This window comes from Callorhinus ursinus, unplaced genomic scaffold, assembly GCF_003265705.2.
Source record: "Callorhinus ursinus isolate GAN/ISIS: 27379988/994484 unplaced genomic scaffold, GSC_fseal_2.0 scaffold30, whole genome shotgun sequence".
Classification (NCBI taxonomy): Eukaryota; Metazoa; Chordata; class Mammalia; order Carnivora; family Otariidae; genus Callorhinus; species Callorhinus ursinus.
Window position 1 is genome coordinate 11,513,279 of NW_027397092.1, and position 21,490 is coordinate 11,534,768.

At 45.7% G+C, this 21,490-nt stretch overlaps 1 protein-coding gene across 1 annotated transcript in view; it reads left to right on the forward strand.

Moving 5' to 3' along the window:
• LMNB1 (lamin B1) overlaps positions 1 to 12,405 on the forward strand; it is a 52,711-nt gene extending 40,306 nt beyond the window's left edge. Inside the window, exons 8-11 of the mRNA XM_025860863.2 lie at positions 570 to 674; positions 3,794 to 3,913; positions 8,997 to 9,104; positions 11,624 to 12,405. Coding sequence (XP_025716648.1) covers positions 570 to 674; positions 3,794 to 3,913; positions 8,997 to 9,104; positions 11,624 to 11,665 — 375 coding nt within the window. The 3' untranslated portion in view covers positions 11,666 to 12,405. The remainder of the gene's footprint in view (positions 1 to 569; positions 675 to 3,793; positions 3,914 to 8,996; positions 9,105 to 11,623) is intronic.
• The last annotated feature ends 9,085 nt before the right edge of the window (positions 12,406 to 21,490 follow it).

Sequence of the window (21,490 nt, forward strand, 5' to 3'; positions counted from 1 at the left end):
ATTTATTTATTTGAGAGAGTGAAAAAGAGAGAGAGCACGAGCAGGGTAAGGGGCAGGGGGAGAAGCAGGCTCTCCACTGAGCAGGGGGCCCGAAGTGGGGCTTGATCCCGAGACTCCATGCCGGGATTCCAGGATCATGACTTGAGCTGAAGGCAGACACTTAACCAACTGAGCCACCCAGGCGCCCTTTTGTGTCTGTATTTTTTAAAGCTTAAAGTAATCAAATATTAGATGTTTATAATCGTGATTATGACTGCTAGATTGTATTGTAATATCATAGACCCACCCAATCTAGCAGTGAATACGGACCATTTAGTTTGGTTCACATCCCTTTTCTTCCAGTTTTGTCTTTTTTAAAATTAAGTACCTTAATATTAAAACTGCAGCATTGTTGAAGATACTGTTTTGCTGAATGACAAAACCATGTTTTCTTTTTATGGTAGGAAAATATGAATCCGGGAAAGACAGCCACAGAGCTGTCTTAGCTTAACTGCCTGTGTAAATTCATTTGATTAGCCATCACTTTCTGTATACTCGATGTGACCTTGTTTTACTCTGTTTATGAATAGGATCAGCCAATGGGAGGCTGGGAAATGATCAGAAAAATTGGAGACACATCAGTCAGCTACAAATATACCTCAAGATATGTGCTGAAGGCAGGCCAGACTGTTACAGTAAGTGAATTTATCATCATTTAATTTAACTTCGCTGTCTTAACAAACAGTTAAAGTGATTCAAGAAAATTTTTGGCTTAAAGAGAAGCATTTTAGAAATGGGCATTAAAACATCTTTGACATGATTAGGGAATTACAAGTGCTATTAAAGATTTTAAAAATTCTATCTTATTGAGAGCGGTAATTGACTATTAAAAGTGAAAGTATTGACCTTTGAATTCTTTTTATTTTGTCTACTCCAGTAGATATAAAACAGCTGTCTCTTGACTGATTGTAGCCCAGTCTGATTCAGGAGATACTGCTTGGCATAAAGAACTATTAGGAGGATAATCTGTTAATGCTAAGGTATGCCTTAACACAACAGTCATCAGCCTTGGGTGACCCTCAGCATCATCTGGGTAGTGTTTTGTTGTCCAGGTCCCACCTCACCCTTAGTCACCATCTCTGGTGTTGGATTAGGGAACTTACGTTTTGAATGAAAATTATTAAGTGATAGGTCCTGTTATAATGAATCACTTTTTAAAACATACTATTTTAGAGAGGGTAACATGGTTTTTACAGTGTTTAAGTTTCTAGATTTAAAAAGAGATGGGCTTTGTGACACTCTGACTCTATTTTGAGTTCTAAATGGTTCACTGTTGCTGTGTTCTGAAATGCCACATCTTTAACAGTCACTAAATATCATAGCATACTTTTTAGAGAAGTAGCTTCATTGAGCAAATACAAAATTCCTTTACTTTTACTTAGTAAGTAGATTTTGCACACAATGTGTTGACTTTGATATAGATGTGAAAGAAGTCCACATTTTTATTCCTGAAGTATGTAGAAGTGATGGTCTCTTTTTATCAGTTCCTTTTAAAAAATATTAAACACATATTTTAAAGTTTATGATTGATACACATCTTATTTAGTGTTTAAGATCAAAGGCTCAAACTGGTTAGGACTTCTCTTTTAAATAGTGTGTCATAGAGCTTGATACCACATTGTGAAAATATCAGATGCTAATTTTGTAATGGTAAAAAATGGGAACAAATGTCCTAACCACGCTGTTCTTTCTTCTCTAGTAATTATTACGGTGAGAGAAAATTGTTCAGTCCTATTATGTGTCTTATGGAAGCTGCATAACGTGGTGGAAAGAATCTGACATTCTAATTCAGAAGATTCAGATTTGAGTGTGCTTTCTATCTCTCTAAAGTAATGTGAAACCGTTATGCCAATCATCTGCTTTTTCCACTAGTTATAGTTCCTCAGGGACCAAATAGATATATATACTATAGGTCTAGTGGAGAACTCAATTACCATGTGAAATGTAATCCTTTTTTTTTTTTTAGTAGCTAACATTAAATGTGATAAGCTCTTTGGAACATGGTAGTGATAAGTAATCTTACTATAAAATTGTACCAGGCAATAGCAAAGATCAGTTTAAAACTCTAGAACACAAATAAGAGAAATATATATATATATATATTTAAAATTTTCTTGTAGGGGCGCCTGGGTGTCTCAGTCGTTGGGCATCTGCCTTTGGCTCGGGTCGCGATCCCAGGGTCCTGGGATCGAGCCCCGCATCGGGCTCTCTGCTCAGTGGGGAGCCTGCTTCTCCCTCTCCCACTCTGCCTGCTTGTGTTCCCTCTCTCACTGTCTCTCTGTCAAATAAATAAATAAAACCTTAAAAAAAAATAAAATTTTCTTGTAGCCACATTAAAGTAAAAAGAAAGGTATGAAATTAACTTTAGTACTATATCTTATTTAATGCATTGTATCCAAAATATTATTCTTTCAACATGTGATCATTATAAAAAATTATTTGTCAGATATTTTACCTTTTTTTTTTTTTGGACTAAGTGTTCAAAGTTACAGCTATCCTCACAGTACCATCTCACTTTTGACTAGCCATATTTCAGATGCTCAGAGGCCACATATGGCTAGCATATTGAATAGGATAACTCTGGAACATAATAGTTTTAGATTAAATTACCCAGTAAGGTTACCGACCTTTTGTGATTATTATTAACACTAAACCAATTCTATGATTCCATATGAACCATGGTGAAAAAGTATTGCTTGAAATTAGGAAAACACTAACATTCCACATGACCTAACAGCCTGGATCCAATTGGTTTTTGTTTTATCCCAGTTAACGCTCCCTGTCCCTTTCTAGTTGTAATGCTATTTCTAGTCTTCCTGTTGCTATCATGTGGCCATTTATATTGTGAAATAATTTATGGGGTGTAAAACTTCTCTATTTTCGTATGGTCTTTTAGAAACCTCAAGACTGGTGGTAGTAACCCTATACATGAGGACATTGAGGTTGGTAGAGCTGGAGTGATTTGTCCAGGGTTCACACCTAGGTTTTCTGACTCACATTTTCTCCACTCTGCCAGTACTCTTTTGCCAATAAAATGCATTAAAAATATAGCAGAATTTCCTTGCTTATGAGACGGGAAAAGTAATTATTTGTTTGCCTCTTTCAGTAGTAGTCCTGTTTATCGTTAATTAATGGGCTATTTGTTCATTCCCTGCATGCATTCTGGAGTTCAGTCTCAGACACTCCTGGGGTATTGTGACACTGCCCCTCCTTGGAGACATACCAGTTTCTATAAGAATATTCTAGATGGGCTGTCTGCTGCAGATTTTTTGAGAGGAATTAGTAGGATCACCTCACTGACTGCTGTTGGCCGCTGGAAGATACCTTTGGAAGAACGGCCCATAAAAACCCTAACAGGGTGCTGACAGGGAGAGCTAATCCTTGCTCAGTGAGCCAGCCCTGCTGTGTGTGGCTAATCCCCTGTTCTTCACAGCAATCCCGTTTCTGTCCCATTTCATGGATAATGAGAATAAGGCCACTTGCACACGTTCAGCTGACATGTCGAGGGGCTAGGAGGTGAATGTAGATAATGTCACCTCAGATCCCTAGGCGTCAGCATTCCCATTTATCAGATGGGGAAGCTGAGACCTCAGTAGGATCTCCTGGACACACAGCTAGTTCGTACAGCAGGTCTGAAGCTGGGACACAGTTCTGAGACTTAGAATCAGGGGTTCAAGTCTCTTCATTACGTTGCCGTCAGTAGGATGTGGGAGGGCTGGGTTCTGGATGAACTGATGTCCTTTCTTTTTTCTAGATCTGGGCTGCAAATGCTGGTGTCACAGCCAGTCCTCCCACCGACCTCATCTGGAAGAACCAGAACTCTTGGGGCACTGGTGAAGATGTGAAGGTTATATTGAAAAATTCTCAGGGAGAGGTAAGGCCGTTTTGTCAGTACTGCTCCAGTGTCTGTTCCACTCGAAAGTTCCTTGTGCAAGTGTGATTTCTTTTCGGAAGTCACATTGAAATGTGAAGTAACTGATGGCTTACACCAGACCAAGCCTGCTGAGTAAATCAAAGTGAAGCCGACTTCACGTTTTAGGAGTGAAATGGGAGTGTATCTTGGAGCACTGAACGTGAGCATAGGCTCCAGTTTCTGCCTCCCCTGCCCCCTGACTTTGTCACTTCTGGCAAGTTCCTTCACCTCTCTTAGTCTTCTCATTTTATTTTATTTATTTATTTTTAAAATTTTTTATTGTTATGTTAATCACCATACATTACGTTATTAGCTTTGGATGTAGTGTTCCATGGATCATTGTTTGTGCATAACACCCAGTGCTCCATGCAGTACGTGCCCTCTTTAATACCCATCACCAGGCTAACCCATCCCCCCACCCCCTCCCCTCTAGAACCCTCAGTTTGTTTCTCAGAGTCCTTCGTCTCTCATGGTTCGTCTCCCAATCTTCTCATTTTAAAATGGAGGATAATAATAAGACAAGTCACAGAGCTGTGATAATACTAATGTAATGAGTATAACATAAATGAGATACCCATTGGGAAACGCTTGGGATGTATCTATCTGGCTTCTGGTAACTATGTTATTAGCTATTAGCTATGGGTCCTAGCTCTCAGAATGTTTGTGAAACTCTTGAGTTTGAAGATTTTGGAGTGTACATCTGCTTGATGTTTTTGTTTTCAACCTATCAGTCCTAGATTTTTATCAAAGAACCTTCCCTACCCTCACCGTAACATAAAGACAACCTGTGCCCTATGCACGCATGCACACCAGCCCACCCCCCACCCCCCAGAAATGGGGCTCTGTGAAGTGGGGTTGTGAATACAGGCCAGCTTGCAGCTTCCCCTTCAGGTTTCCTTCTCTGCTCCCGTGATGCCAGCTGCAGACCTCTTACCCTGTCTGGTGCTTGGCCCATTGGCCTCTCTCACTAGAGTCCTAAGCACATCAAGGGCAAGGACCTATTCTGCTTTTCCCTGGCACATAATAGGCATTCAGTAAGAATTTCCCTGGCTAAAAAAATGTTAAAAATTAAACACAGACCTGCCCTTAAGTTCAGAGAAATAAAGTAACTAACAGGATTTGCCGTGGGGGGTCCAAGGTGTCTGTGTTCCCAGTCCTCTGCCTGGCGGCTTTCCCATCCGTCCCTCACTGGATGCATCTGCTGGTCCTTGGACTGCTCTTCATTCGGAGCCCTTGTCCACTGGGGAGGAGTTCCCGTGATCTCAGGCCGAGCCAGGAAGGGAACGGCCTGTGATTCTTTCACTGTAGACCTCGGCACAGTTGTGTGAGACTTGGGGGCAGCTCTGGGGAATTCACCCCCGATACCCGGCCTGGCTCTCAGGAGGGGCGTCGTTGACACATGCCATCAGTCACTCGTGGGCTTCAAGCTGTTGGGTCTTTCTCCTGCTCTCTCTGCGGAAGCCCTTGCTTGTTTCTTGTGTTGGGCACGTTGGGGTCCTTCCCCATCGCTGCTGCCCCGCTGCACTGACCGCGGCTCTGGTGCTGGGCACCCCCCGATGTCGGCATTGGTGGGCCACGGGGCTCCGGACACGGCCTGTGATGTGGGGCTGTGCCGACGCAGCAGGCTTTTGTGTGCCCTGGGATCAGTCCTCACCTCGCCCTTTGTTTCTCTTGAAACTGGATTCAGGTTACGAGTGATCTTGTAGGAGGGGTTTGGAATGTAGCAGGTTGAAGAGCCCCCAAAACATCTTAGATAGAATGGCCTGTGGACAAGCAGATACCATGAACGGGATGGAGCTTGAGGTGGTGTCACAGTGATGTCTCCACAGAGCTAACTACAGCTCAGGTTTCCCTTCATAATTTAAACCCTTGAATATTAGATTATTTGGTTGGTTGGATTGTCTGTTGTTTTTAACCAACTTCTGTCTTCTGCTTGCTGGGCTCTATTAAGTGACTTCGGTCAGAAACGAGGAAGGTATCAGGAATACAGTTTTTATGTCTGTGGTTGTCACACAAATCACATTTGGTATTTAGTCCTTTAATTCTGAAACCATGTTTCTTAGTAGGTCCCAGGCCATATTTGCAACAATCCATAATTACCACCATAAAGACCATTGTTCTGTAAGATTGTAGATAATTGGCTTAAGTTAGTTTCATTTTTTACGTGTATTTTCCTCTTGCTCAGGCATTGGAAATGTCAGAAAATGCACTTGAGCAATCTATAATGGGAATATACGGGCTCACACAACCAAAATCCAGAGATAATGGACTTGATCCAGTGGCTCACCCAGTGTCCCCAAGGATCTTCTGTGTGTCTGTTTTCTGAGTGTCTTCCTTGGTTGATGCAGCATGGGTGCCGGATGCTCCTGGAGGCGCATCGTTCGAGGTTGTTTTTTTTGTGGGCAAGAGCCTTGTTCCCTGTGAGTTTCCCATCCTGGACGCCACTCGTATGTGCCAGCTTGGGTCAAAGGCCCACCTCTAAACCAGTCCCTGGGAGGGTTTAGAGGACACAGCTTGAGCTGCCTTCTCCCCTCCAACAGCTCGATCCTACTCTGCTCCTGTGACTCATGTGTCCCATCTCCATGGGAGAGAGGGGGACCCAGCTAAAACGGGGGCTTTGACAAATGAGGACGGGGGATAGTGGATGACTAAAAACAGCAAATGTTGACTTGCTAAAATAGAATGTTTTTCTTTCTTTCTTTTTTTTTTAAGATTTTATTCATTTATTTGCCAGAAAGAGAGAGAGGGCGAGTGTGAGCACAAGCAGGGGGAACGGCAGGCAGAGGGAGAAGCAGATTGATTTCCTGCTGAGCAGGGAGCCCGACGCAGGGCTCGATTCCAGGGCCCTCAGGTGATGACCCGAGCTGAAGGCAGACGCCTGACTGAGCCACCCAGACGCCCCTAGAATGTTTTTCTATGAGGGAAATAAGAAAGCAGTCTCTCTGTACCTTCCGAAATATAGTCATAAATGAAACTTTTGTATATGTGGATGACTTCGTAGGTGTACAGAGATATCATAGTTTAATGGTCGGCCCCTCCACTCACCAGAACCGCTCGGATCTGTAGGTAACAATTTGCTGACTTCTGTGGCGTAGGTACCCTCTTGTTTTAGGAGGTTGCTCAGAGAAGTTCCCCCGTGGGGACTTCAGGCTGTCAGCGTGTCGTGACTGAGCAGAGCTGGAAGAGGTGAGCTCATCGGCTGGTGCTGGCTGGAGTCCTCCCGAATCCTGTCCCTTTATGTGTGCAAGGCCTTAACAGGGACCCACAGATAATACATTTTGTAGACAGATCATTTATGTGGGTCTTTTAGGGCACTTGATAGGGCTGGATATCTTGCTGAGAGGAATTTTTTTGATAAAGACATTTATCTACTAGCACCTTGACTAATAACAATTTCCTGGGCCTCAACCTCCCAACAATTTTTGGTTCTAAATTTGTTTTATGATTTTTCTATCAATTTTTAGACCTTATTTAGCGTACTTGTTTTTCTGTGCAGGCTTTCTGCATTAGATTAATTGGTTTTTAAGTGTCATCAAATGAAAAGTGCTTAACAACATGCTTACGTTAAAAGTAGTTAAATTGAATTAATTTATGATTAACTTTGTTGGGCAAATTGCTTTTTCTGAGTTTTGCATTTGGGGACAATGTTCTTAAGTCACATGCTTTAAGAACCCGCATTTCCAGATGAGGTGTGTACACTTGTCACCAGCTGCCCGAGCTGGAATGTAAGATTCTCTAGCAGGTTTTCTTTGACTTTTCTTGCCTCATTTTAGGATGAATTATGGAAAGCTGGGTACTCTGAGATCTTTATGAGAATTCCTTTTTCTGTTTTGTGTGCCATCCCCCAATCGATCTCTTACTTCAAAGCATTATAATTGAACTAAGGATTCACATGCCTTTTTGTCAGTGTGGGTTTGGTCACAGCAGGCTGATATTTGTGAAATGGCCGTTTGTGTGTGTACCACTGACTGAGCTCCCAGAGTTGAAGTTTCTGGCTAATGGAAACTCTCAGAATGGTCCCTCTTCTTTGGCCATGCAACAGTAATCAAAATTCCCCAGAAAACACTAGTGTACACCTCGCTTCCTTTGTGAAATATATCCTTGGACATATTTTAAAATGGAGCTCTCATTTGTACGACACAGTGTTTTTGGTTTTCTTTCTCTGCCATTTTAAACTAGCTGGTTGTGTGTTAGATTCCAGATAAGCTTTTACTGATGTAATTTTAGCATCTTCATCGGTGGAGTTCTCTTTCTTGAGTGACCTTATGATTTGGTACAGAATAACGTGAGCAGCTCTGTGGCACTCTGCAGGACGTACTCATTTACTTGCTGCCAGATCATCAGGTCAGCCTTCTGCTCACACAGAGACACTGCTGCATTGTGTAAGTCCAGGAGCGTCACCTGTGTGTGAGCCCTTTCTGCAGGGAATGGAACTGGTTACATTCTGTCGTGCCTCCAGTGAGTGAGTGATGGGACTGTTTTCTGTGTGGAATATGCGGGAGCTTCTTCACTAGTGTGTTGGTAGTAGGGAGTGCTCGTCTGTCTTGATTCCATTTCCCAAGAGGAACCAGTTGCTGAGGGTGGACTGTTGCCACCATGGTCCCCGAGATCACAGCACTTGGCCTTCACCTTCATTTTATTCAGCATTTATTTAGTGCCTTCTTTCTGCTAGGAGCCAGGATCTTGAAGCTGAATTCATGCTGCGTGTTATAAAGAATCCAGTGTGCTATATGGTTCACAGAGTTCTCAGGAGCAGAATGGGATCAAAAGCCTGGGAAATGTAGCAGCAGGTGTTTCACGCAGGACACCAGTAGTTCCCCTGCCAGGAATATTGGAAATCTAAGAGCTGCTACCGGTTATGCAAAATTTCCTGCTCAGTAGCTACAGCTATCGATGAACCACTTTTTTCTTTTTAAAAAAATAATCCCTAATGTAGGAAAGGTGCGGTTTCTAAAAGCTAAGCAAAGAAAATTTCCCTCTCCCCAACTGCCTTTGTGATTTTTAAGTGTGGTTTTAACTTGAGATCGAGCCACTCTTGTTTTAGGAGGTTGCTCAGAGAAGTACAGTCTTTAAAACCACCATCCCCGAAGAGGAGGAGGGTGAGGAAGACGCGCCTGAAGTGCTGGCAGAGGAAGAAATTTTCCACCAGCAGGTATAACTCTAATATTTTTAAGTTTCATTGACAGAGTTACATAAAAACCAAAATCAATAGTGAGTTTGGTTTTTTCCCCCTGTTACTTGATGAACCACGTAAGTGATTGGCCAGGTGGGTTTGGTTCGGGGGATATTCAAGATAGCGCAGTCGAGTACTGGAAGAAAACGTGAGCACTTCTTGTAAAGCATTTGTTTTCTTATTATGTCACATTTCAGTTTTGTTTTATAATGCACCTAGGTGTTCAGGTAGGACTTGTATATCTCTTATAAATAAGTATATATGGGCTGGAATGCGTGCTTAAAAATTATTGAAGAGTTCTGTGATAGAGAAGTTTAGATCACTAAATTAGAGTATCTGCATATAAACTTTAGAAACCAGAGTAATATTCAATTGCAGTGGGAAACAAAATTCTTGCTATATTAGGTTCCTAATCATCTAATTACAAGATAGATTTTAGCTGATGCTTGGGCTTTTGAGAGCTCTTGAAATAAAGAAACTCCAAATTTGATTTTAATTAATTAAATTGGAATTATTAATAAGTAGTAAGCCTTCAGTTTATGTTCTGAAGCTGTTTGAGTCAGATGATTAATCAGAATTCCTGCCCTTAATCCTTCTAAGACTTTGTCTCTGTGTCTGCAGACTTATAAATCTCTTTGTTTTGCTTCACTGGCCCCAGTCCTACCCCCAAAAACGTTCTCGTATGTGGTTAGCCGCCAGGGTTGAGGACCACCTGAAGTGGGTTGTATGAGGTAGAATGAATTTTTGGATACTTCCTCATACATTTTGGAGGACTGTTTAAGAACAGATACTTTAGGCTTAGCTTGGACAAGAAAACAAGGACAAGTTCCATTTCCTGCCCTTACTGGGAAGCATCGTAGTGACCGAAAGGAAAGTAACAGCGTAGGAGATGCCTCAGGGTGCAGGACAAGTGGCTCAGAGTAGAGCTGGAGTGGGCAGGTGCTGGAGAGCTAAGGCCGCCAGAAGAGCTGGCAGGATCTCTGGGAAGTATGCTTGTCCAGCATTTGGAAGGACTGGCAGTTGTTTGGGTAGCAGGAGACAGCCTGTGGTGTTCTGCGGGTGTTCCACTTACCTGTTGGCTGCCTTAACACCCCCCCCAAGGCTTGTGCCTTCAAACAAGTATTTCTCACTTGCCGTGAGCGGCGGTCTGACTGGGCTGAGAGCTGGGCACTTAGCTCTTTTGCTCCACGTGATAGTGAAGTTAATGATGCGGTTGCCCCCAGCTGCGACCGTGGCTGGGGCTGGAAGGTTCTCGTTTCTCTCCATGTTCCTTTATCTTTCAGTAGTTTAGCCAAAGCTTAATTATAACATGGCGGCTGGCTTCCAGGAGGGTGAAAGAGGGCACCAGATCTCTTAAAGGCTAGGCCCATGTTCTCTTAGCCGAAGTGAGTCTCGAGGCCATCTCCAGTGCTAGTGGGGGTAAAACAGTCGTCAGCTCTTGACGGGAGGAGCGGCAGAGAATCTGTGGTGATCTTCCGTTCACCACAGGGGATGTGTCAGGACTTATGTGCCAAGCATATCTGTCCAGTTGTATTGGAGGGTGTGTGTCAGACATACAGGAAATGGGGGGCTCGGGGGTGAGTGTGCAGTCGGGATGCCTGGGCAGATAGCTTCTGCACACTGTGGAGCCAGGGAGCCGCCGACACCGAATCCGCGGTTGACTCCAGCAGGGAGACTGCAGAGACACGGAGGGACTGCGTGAATGGAGGTTCATAAGGACGTGGTGACAGAACTTGAGCGGGGCAAGAAGGAAAAGAAGTCAGATGTGCGAGGCTTTTAGCTTTTGTGATCAGAGTAGGTAATGATTTCAAGGTTTGAAAGAGGGAGGACAAAATGGTAGATATTTTGACTTTGCATTAGAGAACGGGTCCAGTGGCCTTTCGAATCGATTAGAAGGGTTTTTTTGTGACCTTCACCAAGCCAGTTTCAGTCCAGTGCGGTGGTAGGTAGGTCACAAGTCAGACCGTGAGGTTTTAAGGAATTAGTGGTAACAGAGAAGAATGGAGGGAGCCATTTTGACTTCACATTTGAGGACGAAGCCAGAACACGTGCTTTGGGACGCGTAAGCGGAGGACGCAGCCAGCTGGAGTCCCTGATGTGGTTCAGAATGGAACCCGCTGACCTCCTGTTTCCCAAGTTATAAAAGGAGGTTATTTATTGAACAGCCACTTTCAACTTCAGCTGCATATTATAATTACTTAGGGAGCTTTAAAATTACATATAAATAGATACCACTTCCCCATTTAAATGAGAAATTCTCATTTAGTTGATCTAGGGACCTAGATCAGATTTTTTTTTTTTTTAAGCTCCTCCGGATCTGAATGTGCAGCTGGGGTTCAGTGTCGCTGTTCTGGAATTTGTTGGAAGCAGTCTGTAAGAGAAGGTTACAAAGGGTATTTGAAGTCAGGTAATACGGATTTGTCCTGTCTCTGCCTTAGTTGAAAGTACTGTCATCTGCTTTCATAGCACTGATTTTTCTTTCTACTTTTCCTCATCAGGGAACCACAAGAGCATCCAATAGAAGCTGTGCAATTATGTAAACTTCTCAAGTCAACGGTCTTCCTCAGAATAAAGAAGTATGGTAATCCTTACCAACATGCAGTGCAGAGCCTTCTCAGAAGCACAGAATATTTTTGTATTTCCTTTATGTGAATTTTTAAGCTGCGAATCTGATGGCCTTAATTTCCTTTTTTGACACTGAAAGTTTTGTAAAAGAAACCATATCCATACCCTTTGTTGCAAGATGTGAATTATTGACACTGAACTAACTGTGTACTGTTTGGAAAGGGTTCCTCAAATTTTTTGACATTTTTTTGTATGTGTGTTTTTTTAAGTTCTTACGAGAAGGGGACGGGAGGGTAATTAAACCACTGTGTGTCTGGGTATAATCTGAAGATTGCTCCATCTAGATTAGCAATCTGCTCTTGATTACTCTCTGCTATATATAACGGTGCTGTGAGGGGGGTCATTTTTCAATATATCAAACTTTTGTACTGAATTTTTTTGTAATAAACAATCAAGGCTACAAAAATTTTTAATAGAAAAGAGAAATTTTGTAAGAAGGCAATATTAACCTAATCATCATGTAAGCACTCTTGGATGAAGGATTCCACAAAACTTTGTTTTATGGTTACTTCTCTTAGATTCTGAACTCACGCGGGGATGGGGAGGTGGGAGGGAAGGGTTTCTCTTAAAACGCAGTAGCTGTGTTTTTAAAGATAGTGTAACTTGCTTTAATTTCCTATGTTACATTAACAAATAAACGCTGTTTTAATATTAATCTGCTGTCTTTTTTAACTTTAAAAAGCCCAATTTTGGGGGGAGAAAAATACTGTTTTCATTTTGCTTTTCATAAAAATAATTTGGCTTCTTGTTTAAGCTAGTTGTTTCTTTAAGCTTTTTTTTTTTTTTTAAAGATTTTATTTATTTGACAGAGAGAGACACAGCGAGAGAGGGAACACAAGCAGGGAGAGTGGGAGAGGGAGAAGCAGGCTTCCTGCGGAGCAGGGAGCCCAACGTGGGGTTCAATCCCAGGACCCTGGGATCATGACCTGAGCCGAAGGCAGACGGTTAACGACTGAGCCACCCAGGCGCCCCTCTTTAAGCTTTGATAATGAGGGAGATAAATAGAGAAATATACTTTCTGGTATGTTCCCCCCCTTTTCAGTACTGTTGTCATTAATAATGGTAGTAACAATAATAAAAGCAGTGATAATAGCTAATGTTTTGGAGCCAGGCATTGTGCTCAGTGCTTCATATTTTTGAGCTTATTAACAATAAGACCTTTCAAAATCTCTTTAAATAGGAGAGCCAAATGGGAACAGGGACAGTGGCAGAGGACACTGAGGAAGACATTCCTCTTAAAGGAAGAAGATACCTAGAATCGAGTTTTACTGTCTCGTAGAGAAGAGATCCTGAATAACAGGTACCTTCTAGAGGTTGAAGGTGTGAGGGCTCTGACCTAGGTAGGTGTGTGCTGTGGGGTGGCGTGGTTATGTATGGTAGTAATTAGGGTGTCATTTGTTAGGGGTTTAGGGCATTTTTGTCTTGTGATTGCTTTAGCCCAAGTGTGTTCATCTTGTAGAAAGTGGGAATGTCTGGACCATCCCTAGAACGGACAGATGATCAATTTCGGAAGCCAACCCAGAGTCAGTGCTTGGTTTGCCCTTAAAATATTCCTGCAGGAAGCAGCGTAAAGACTGCCCGCTTTCTCCTGAAAATAACCCCCAAAGTCTCAGAATCCTGTGCTCTGCAGATTTACTGCAGACCTGGTGCCCATCCCAGACACAAGATGAATGGTGGGGAAGATACTGTGTCTGGTGAAGCAGATAAAATGATAACTTCTCAACCCGGATTTGTCTTCAGAATGAGAACGGCACTGCAGCGTACGGCCAGACTCGGCTTTGAACCGTTTTGCCACAAGATGGGGTTCTTGCCATGAGAATACACTTGGGGTACTTTATTGCTGGGTAAATTAGGTTCTGGAATTGGACGCTTGCAGGCGGTAGGCATTAGGAAGCATTGGCGGCTGTACTCGGGAAGAGTGGTGCCCGCTCTATAACCACCCAGATGGCCAGCGAGGGAGGGCGAAAATCCAGGACCCTGTTAGTACAAGGTGTGGCGTCCCTGGATGTGTAGCAAGCCGGAGGTTGTTGGGTTTACTCAGCCTGGCCAAGTTTAGACTTGGCCTAAAATTGAGGTTTTCAGAAAGCGAGCAGTACTTGAACCTGTGTCCCCCCGCCCCACGCCCCAACATGAGAGGCAGAGGGTCAGAGCCCCTGTTGCCTCCTGCGTCCTCACTGTGTCGCCACATCCATGGAGCTTACAGGTACATTTCTGGATTCAACTATTTTACAAGCACGAAATTTCCCCTTATTTTATCTTTGGTGTTCTGGTTTCACCACTATTTAGACAGGGAATTTTTTTTTTTTTTTTTTTTTTTTTTAAGTAGGCTCCATGCTGTGCATGGAGGCTTGAACTCAGGACCCTGCGATTAAGATCTACTGCGGGGCTTGAACTCAGGACCCTGCGATTAAGGCCTGAGCTGAGATCAAGAGTCGGGTGCTTAGTCGACTGAGCCTCCCAGACGCCCCTAGACACAGGATTTTTTTTTTTTTTTTTTTAATTTCCTCTTGTGTGTAGGTCTAGATATTGTGTTCTTCATTAAGAAAATTTGGGGTGTTCTTAATTTGTTGAATATTATCTCTTTCCTGTTCGCTGTTCTTCCCTTTGGTGATTTCTTTTAGATTTATATTGAACCTCTTTCGTATCTTCTAGATTTCTCTGTGTTGTATTCTCAGGAACTTCTTTGTATTTATCTCACTAATCTTGTTCTCAGTCTCAGTTTTTTTTTTTATCCTTCTCATTGAGTTTGTAATTTTGTTGACTATACTTTTCATTTCTGGAATTATCTTTGATTCTTTTTCAAATTTGTCCTTATTTTCAACTCTTCTTTTGTTTTTCTTCCTTTTAAAGAGTCCTCTTAATCACACTTGTTTTATGGTCTCTCATCTATGTTCCTGAATTCTTGTGGAGATCCTAATTTTCCTGTTAGCTGCAGAAAAAGGGATGGTTTGCTCTTTCATGGGGTTTTTAGGATTGCGAACTTTTCTTCAGCAAGCGTGCTTTATTTTGTGAGTGGTTTGTATACCTACTGCACAGAGTAATTTGAGAGTTTCCTGTGCCAACTCCCCAGTGATTATAGTGGATTGGACTATATTGCCGTTTTCTCATCTTGTGGTGAAAAATGCTCTCGGCTGCTGGTGCATGGGTCTCCTTGGTTTCTCACAGGTCACTTGCACCTGCTGCCCCCAGTCCCCATCAGAAGTTTGCCTTCACTCTGCATCGGCAGGCTTGCTGTAGTGGGAGGTGTGGGAGCACCTGACGGTTCTGAGCCTTTTGCAGCCGGCTCCCTTCTGGGTCCTGCCCCTGCATGGAGATCGTGCCGTGTTTCCTACCCCAACCTCCACCCCCACTCTGAATTCTTGCTTCTTAATGGCACCTGGGCAATTTTTATTCTTATTTTAAGCTTGGCTCTATATCACAGCAAACATTTAGTTACAGTTTATTAGTTTTGCAGTGAAGGAAGGGGTCCTCCTTGCCGGCTTATTTCCGCATCACACATCAGTACAAACATAGGCACGCTTATTTGCATATGTGTACGTGTATGTACTTTAAGAGAGATGATGATTCTAAATCATGTTCCTTTTGGTTTCAGTTTCTCACCCACCATCCCTTTCACGAAATCTTAAATTACAAAGAAAGTTCTTTGAATGCCCTTTCTTTTTCTGGCCAAATCACATGTTAAAAACAAAGTGGGAAATTAAAAAGTGTCTTTAAATAACCTGCTTGTGAATCACTGGCTTCTAAACAAAATGCAAATCTTTTTAGTTCTGTTGCGTGAAGGAGCAGCGTGGATGTGAACTCTAGGAGGTACCACCAGAGGAGAATGACTTGTGCCTCTGAAGCCAGATTCTGGTATTTCCATGATAGTTACCTGGGAAAACCCAGAATTCTGAAATTGGGAAGACCCCTTCCCTCTCCTGCCAGAAAGAAGAAGGCACAGAAGGACGCGATATTTAATATTCTGTGTTTCTGCCATTTGCCTGTCTCACTCATGAGACACTCAGAACCAAACCGTTGGCAATAAGGAAGATACTTAGGCAAAATACATGTACAACTCACAGAAGTTGTATTTCAAGGTGTTGCTGGGAGAGCTTCTCATGAACATGCAATCGGGGAGAATCGGTAATCAGTGGGGAGCAGTCCGGGGGGTGGACGAGGCTTTGCTGTTCCGGAGGGGCAGCCAGAGCGAGGCGGAGGACGATCACAGAGGCAGACCAGTGGCCGGTGTGCCCTGGAGGCCGGCCCCGCACTGAGAGCACGAAATCCCTGCCCTCCCTCCCTCCTGCTAGTCCGTATTTTCCTTCACTTTTAACGGCACAGTAAATCCTGTCTCTTGCTGACTTTTCTCCAGAGGCACAAATGCACCTCTCAGTGTAAGGAGACAGCCTGTTCAGTAGGTTAATTACAACGATAAAGCACATCCTCGCCAGACTTACTACGTGAGTGCTTCCCTCCACCAATCTGAATTGGAATTCTCGGCTCGGATGCCCGCCAAGTTTGCTCTTAGAGAAACGCAGCTCTTTTTTTTTTTTTTTAAGATTTTATTTATTTATTTGACAGACAGCGAGAGAGGGAACACAAGCAGGGGGAGTGGGAGAGGGAGAAGCAGGCTTCCCGTGGAGCAGGGAGCCAGATGCGGGGCTTGATCCTAGGACCCCGGGATCACGACCTGAGCCGAAGGCAGACGCTTAACGACTGAGCCACCCGGGTGCCCCGAGAAACACAGCTCTTGTTCGTTTCGATAGTTTTTATCCCTCCTTTGGCTGTGTATTGCTTCCAATGGGCCCTGTTCGGTGGGTCCTACAGATTTCTCTGCAGTTTTTAATGCTATTTTCTTAATCATCAGTGTTGATTTCTTTGATTTAGAATAAGAAAATCCTCACTTGCCTGTTAAGCCTTCCTTCATGGGGCGCTGAGCCCACAGCGTGGGTACCCTCATCCTCTCGGCGCCCCCAGCCTCCTCCAGGCTTCTGGATTTCCCCACACGTCCTGCGTGGGGGGTACAACCCCCCACAGAACTGTACTAGCGTGGAGATACCTTCACCCGTATATTTTTTTTTTCCCCTCAGTGTTTGTGACACAATCTGGATAATTCTTTTCAAATGGCCTAGTTTGTTGCATGCGCTGGAGTGTTTCTATGACCGCTTTCCATATAGACCTGTGTGCTCTGACTTCACTTTCGCTCCCACTATTAGCTGGAGCGTCCACTGTGTCCCCAGAGGGACGCGGGTGACCAGTGCTCAGTAGGTCCCACCTGGCAGAAGGTGACTGTAGCCTAGGGGCTGAGAGTGGTCTTCAGAGGACGTGTTCATTGTCTCGTGTCCCCAGCTCCGAATCCCAGAACCCTTGTCTTCTCTTTCCCTTCTTTTTCCCCCAGCTCTACATTTGAGCCAGGGAGATTCCCGGCTCACACCACCCTTCACCAAATGCTACTTTTTGAGTTAGCCTCTGGCGGCCGGAACATTCTCTTCCAAAGCCTGGGATTGTGACACGACCCAGCCTTCCCGCGCTGCGTGTGGCCAGCTTAGGCCGCTTCCAGTCAGTGTCAAGAGGGAACTGAACCCAGGCTCTCTGTGGGGCCAAAATTTTCCTGATTCATTTTCCCAGTTGCCAGTTTCTTATCACGCTGTTGTCCTGCTGAGAGAAAAACTGGGCATGTGAACCTTAGAAAAAACGAGCTGAAAACGATCCAAGCGTTGAGAGCCTGTTGCGTGATCATCATCTGTCCCCGTCACAAAGGCAACCAGGGGCCTGGCCTGCACTCAGGGCTGCAGCTGGGGGTCCCCAGAACAGTGCTCCTGTGTACAAATCTGGGAGGGGGTCCTTTTGTGCAGAAGGAAGGGGTTGGGCATAGAGGGGGATGTTTGGGTGACTCACGGTGACCTCAGGCCGGAAGTTGCTGCCAGAGTCTGCAGCAGGGCCCCTGGCTGGGGGGACCCTGGGGAACGTGGGGGGCCCGGGTAAGAGAGAGTGGCAGGCACGGGGTTCTGGAAATGCAGTGCTGCCCCTCGAAGGTTACCTTACTTCAAGTTCGCGGGACCGCACCGGGTAAGTGGTACCCTTGCGTTGCAGAGGGGTTAACAGTCCCACAGGTCAGGTCAGTCGTTCCCTGGGGGATTCGGTTTTGCCCTGGCGCGGCCTGAAATACAAGAGGAGAGATCCAGTTGTTTTCAGGGGAACTCAGTCTGTTCACCCAGGTCTGTATCTGACGGCTCCACCTATTTTATCCCAGGTGGCTGTCAGAAAATAACTTACAGAGCTAGTTTACAAATGAAAACGGTGCGATTCATTGTCCAAAATGAATGGGAACAATTCCAACTGTCAGATAATCCCCAAATCCCTATTTCCAATCTGTTGTTTCGAATGTTCCGCAAATGAACGGCGGGTGTAATGCGTACTGTCTGCACGGTGCCATTTATTTTTTTATTTTATTTTATTTTATTTTATTTTATTTTATTTTATTTTATTTTATTTTATTATGTTATGTTAGTCACCATACAGTACATCATTAGTTTTTGATGTAGTGATCCACGATTCATTGTTTGCGTATAACACCCAGAGCTCCATGCAGTACGTGCCCTCCTTAGTACCCATCACCGGGCTAACCCATCCCCCCACCCCCCTCCCCTCTAAAACCCTCAGTTTGTTTCTCAGAGTCCAGAGTCTCTCATGGTTCATCTCTCCCTCCGATTTCCCCCCCTTCATTTTTCCCTTCCTTCTCCTAATACTCTCCGTGCTATTCCTTATGTTCAACACATAAGTGAAACCATATGATAATTGACTTTCTCTGCTTGACCCATTTCACTCAGCATAATCTCCTCCAGTCCCATCCATGTTGATGTAAAAGCTGGGTATTCATCCTTTCTGATGGCTGAGTCATATTCCATTGTATATATGGACCACATCTTCTTTATCCATTCGTCTGTTGAAGGGCATCTCGGCTCTTTCCACAGTTTGGCTATTGTGGACATTGCTGCTATGAACATCGGGGTGCATATGGCCCTTCTTTTCACAGTGCCGTTTAGAAAACGCTTCCATGCAGATGAGCTGACTTGTGCAGATGAGCTGACTTAGTGAGGGGCTGGCCAGGAGCCCACTTCCCACAGCGCCCCGCTCGGGCACCAGGGCCCTTCCTGGAGCTGGCTGCGCCCCAGGACGCATTTTTCCTGATGTCAGGGACGTAGGGAAGTGTTGGGATGTCCAAGTCCCCCCTGGCGGAGAGTCACCACTAGGTAAGCTAAACCGGTGGTGGGGACTCAGCGAGTAGTGGAAAGCAGGCTGGGCCTCAGGGAAGCAACCTGTTCACAGCGTATCTGGGGACAGGGGAAAGTGTCCCAGGGCGGGTCAAGTAGCCCCACTTTTCCTCTTGGGTGGTGGGGGCAGGCTCTGAATAACAGGAATGATGATTGGAACTGGTGATTGAGCTCTGACAAGAAAGGGGGTTAAAAAAATTTTTTTTTTAAATGATAGAGAATTAACCATTCTGTGAAACATGCCAAGTGTAGTTCTGGGCCATGTTCCAAGTTTGTACTTCCCCACATGGGGCGGGGAGGGGGGCGGGCAGACAGGCTGGGAAGAGAGGAGGAGGCGTTGCTGTCACCTTGGAGCTAGCTTTGTGAATGGGAACCCCTGGAGAGAGCAGCGTTCGGGGACCACGAGTAGGGTCCTGAGAAAGCTGATGTTCCGCTCCTCCGTTTCCCAATCTGCACCCCGAGACTCAAAGTCCCATTACAGGGTGTTGATGGGAGAATTAAATTAGATCGTGTAGGCAGATCACACCAAGTTAGTAGGTCTAAATAAATAGTAATAATTTAAAACTAATGATTACTTCAGATTTTTTTTTTTTTGAAGATTCACTTATTTGAGAGAGAGAGAGCAGGGAGGAGGGGCAGAGGGAGAGAGCATCTCAAGCAGACTCCCTGCCGAGCGTGGATTTCCCCACGCGGGGCTCGATCCCACGACCCTGAGATCATGACCTGAGCTGAAACCAAGAGTTGGATGCTCAATCGATGGGGCCACCCAGGCGCCCCCAGAATTTATGACTCGGGGTATTGGGAAGGAGGGTGAGATTTTCTTTACAAAACAGCGGGGCTATCCGCGGTTCTTATTGTTGGAAATCCACATGTGAGAACTGCGCTGATCAGAGTTAACATTTCTCCCCGTCAGCTCAGTAGTTAAGCGAGGAAAGCCAGTGAGAATGCTGGACGCACCAGATTTTACTCACTTTGTGAATAAATACTAATTTCACCAGACGTTTCTTGAGCGCTTACTGGGTGCTGTGCTGTGTCTGGGCCCCGGGAAGACAGTGTTGGGTAATCTTGTCCTGACGCTGATTAGCCAAGGGGACCTCAGGTGGTACCGAAGGGCCATGTCGCTCTAGCCCTGGGTCAGTCCGATCGCCAGCCCAGGGCTCCCCTGGGCAGGTGGAGGCAGAACGGTGAAGAGTGATCACATCTCCAGGCGGGTTATCTGCACCAGCAACGGCCCGCAGCCCGGCCCGTTTCCCTGGTCTCCCTGATGGTCTTGGACCTGAAATTTACAGGCACCCAATTCATTCCAGATCATTTCCCGCGGCCCGTCCTGCGGCTTGCCTCCCCCGCGCGGAGGTGCCCCCTCCCTGTCAGGTGCCTCCTCGTTTCCCCGGGGGAGCTCTGTCAGTACCTCTGACAGGCTGGCCTCATCCGCGCCTCTGCCCCTGCTGCTCCAAACCAAAGATGACGGTGACAGTGAAGGTGCCCCGCGTGCTCAGGGCTCCAACGGGACAGGGTGAGGATTTTTGGAACACGTCTGGCAATCACTTCCGAGTTTTCCGTCGTGAAAATCCGAACCAGTTGGCCATCGCCCTCCCTCGGTGCTCTCCCTGTGCCCCGGGCGTGCGCGCTGCGTGGACGCGGATGCGGAATGCCCACCTGCTGTGCTTCATTTTCTTCCCCCCCCCCGCCCCCCGGGGGGCTGGGATGGCAGGGTCTCCCCAGTCCTGAGGTTGGCTGTGGTTGAGTGCAGGTTTTCATTTAAATAAAGGACAGTTTGAGCCTTCAGCTGGGAAAGGGGATTGAAGGGTCGCCGGGCGAAGCCTTTGGCAGACTAATGCGGCGTGTGACCCCCCCCCCCCGCTCCCTCGCCCCCGCCTAGCCTCCCCTCCCCTCCGCACTCAGGGGGCCAGAAGTAACTGTGCATCTTTGGCCTCTCTTCGCCAAAATGCCGGCGGGGGGGGCAGTGGGGGTGGGAAGCACTGAATTACGAAATAAAGCGAGGCAGTTGGGGCGCTGTTGTCGTCCTTGGCACGCGCGTTCTAAGTTATAGTAATGCGAGCAGACCTCATGTACGGGGGTGGGGGTGGGGTGTGCGGCTGCAGGGCGCTCTGTTCTTGAGCACTTTGTTGTCCCGGGCTCGGCAGGCGACAGCTGACTGCATGCGAACGGCTTTGGGTGCTCTCGGCCGAAAGACAAGTGACTAATGTTCCCTGATGCTGTTTCTGTCGGGGAAGCGAGGAGCCTGACGGGATTCCAGAAGGCTCTGTGTGAAGGGGCCGGCTGGGTTCCAAGAAGCACCGGGCGGAGCAGGAAATGTGCACATGCGTGCGCCGCATTCATTGACTTGTTCCCACGGCAGATTGTCCCCCGTCTGGGGGCGCATGAGCCCTCTTGTGTTCAGAATAGCCACCAGGAGGTTGTGGAGACAGATGTATCCTCTCATCTCTGGTCCCCTGACCCCGGTGGGGCACACGGCCCCTTCTCCCC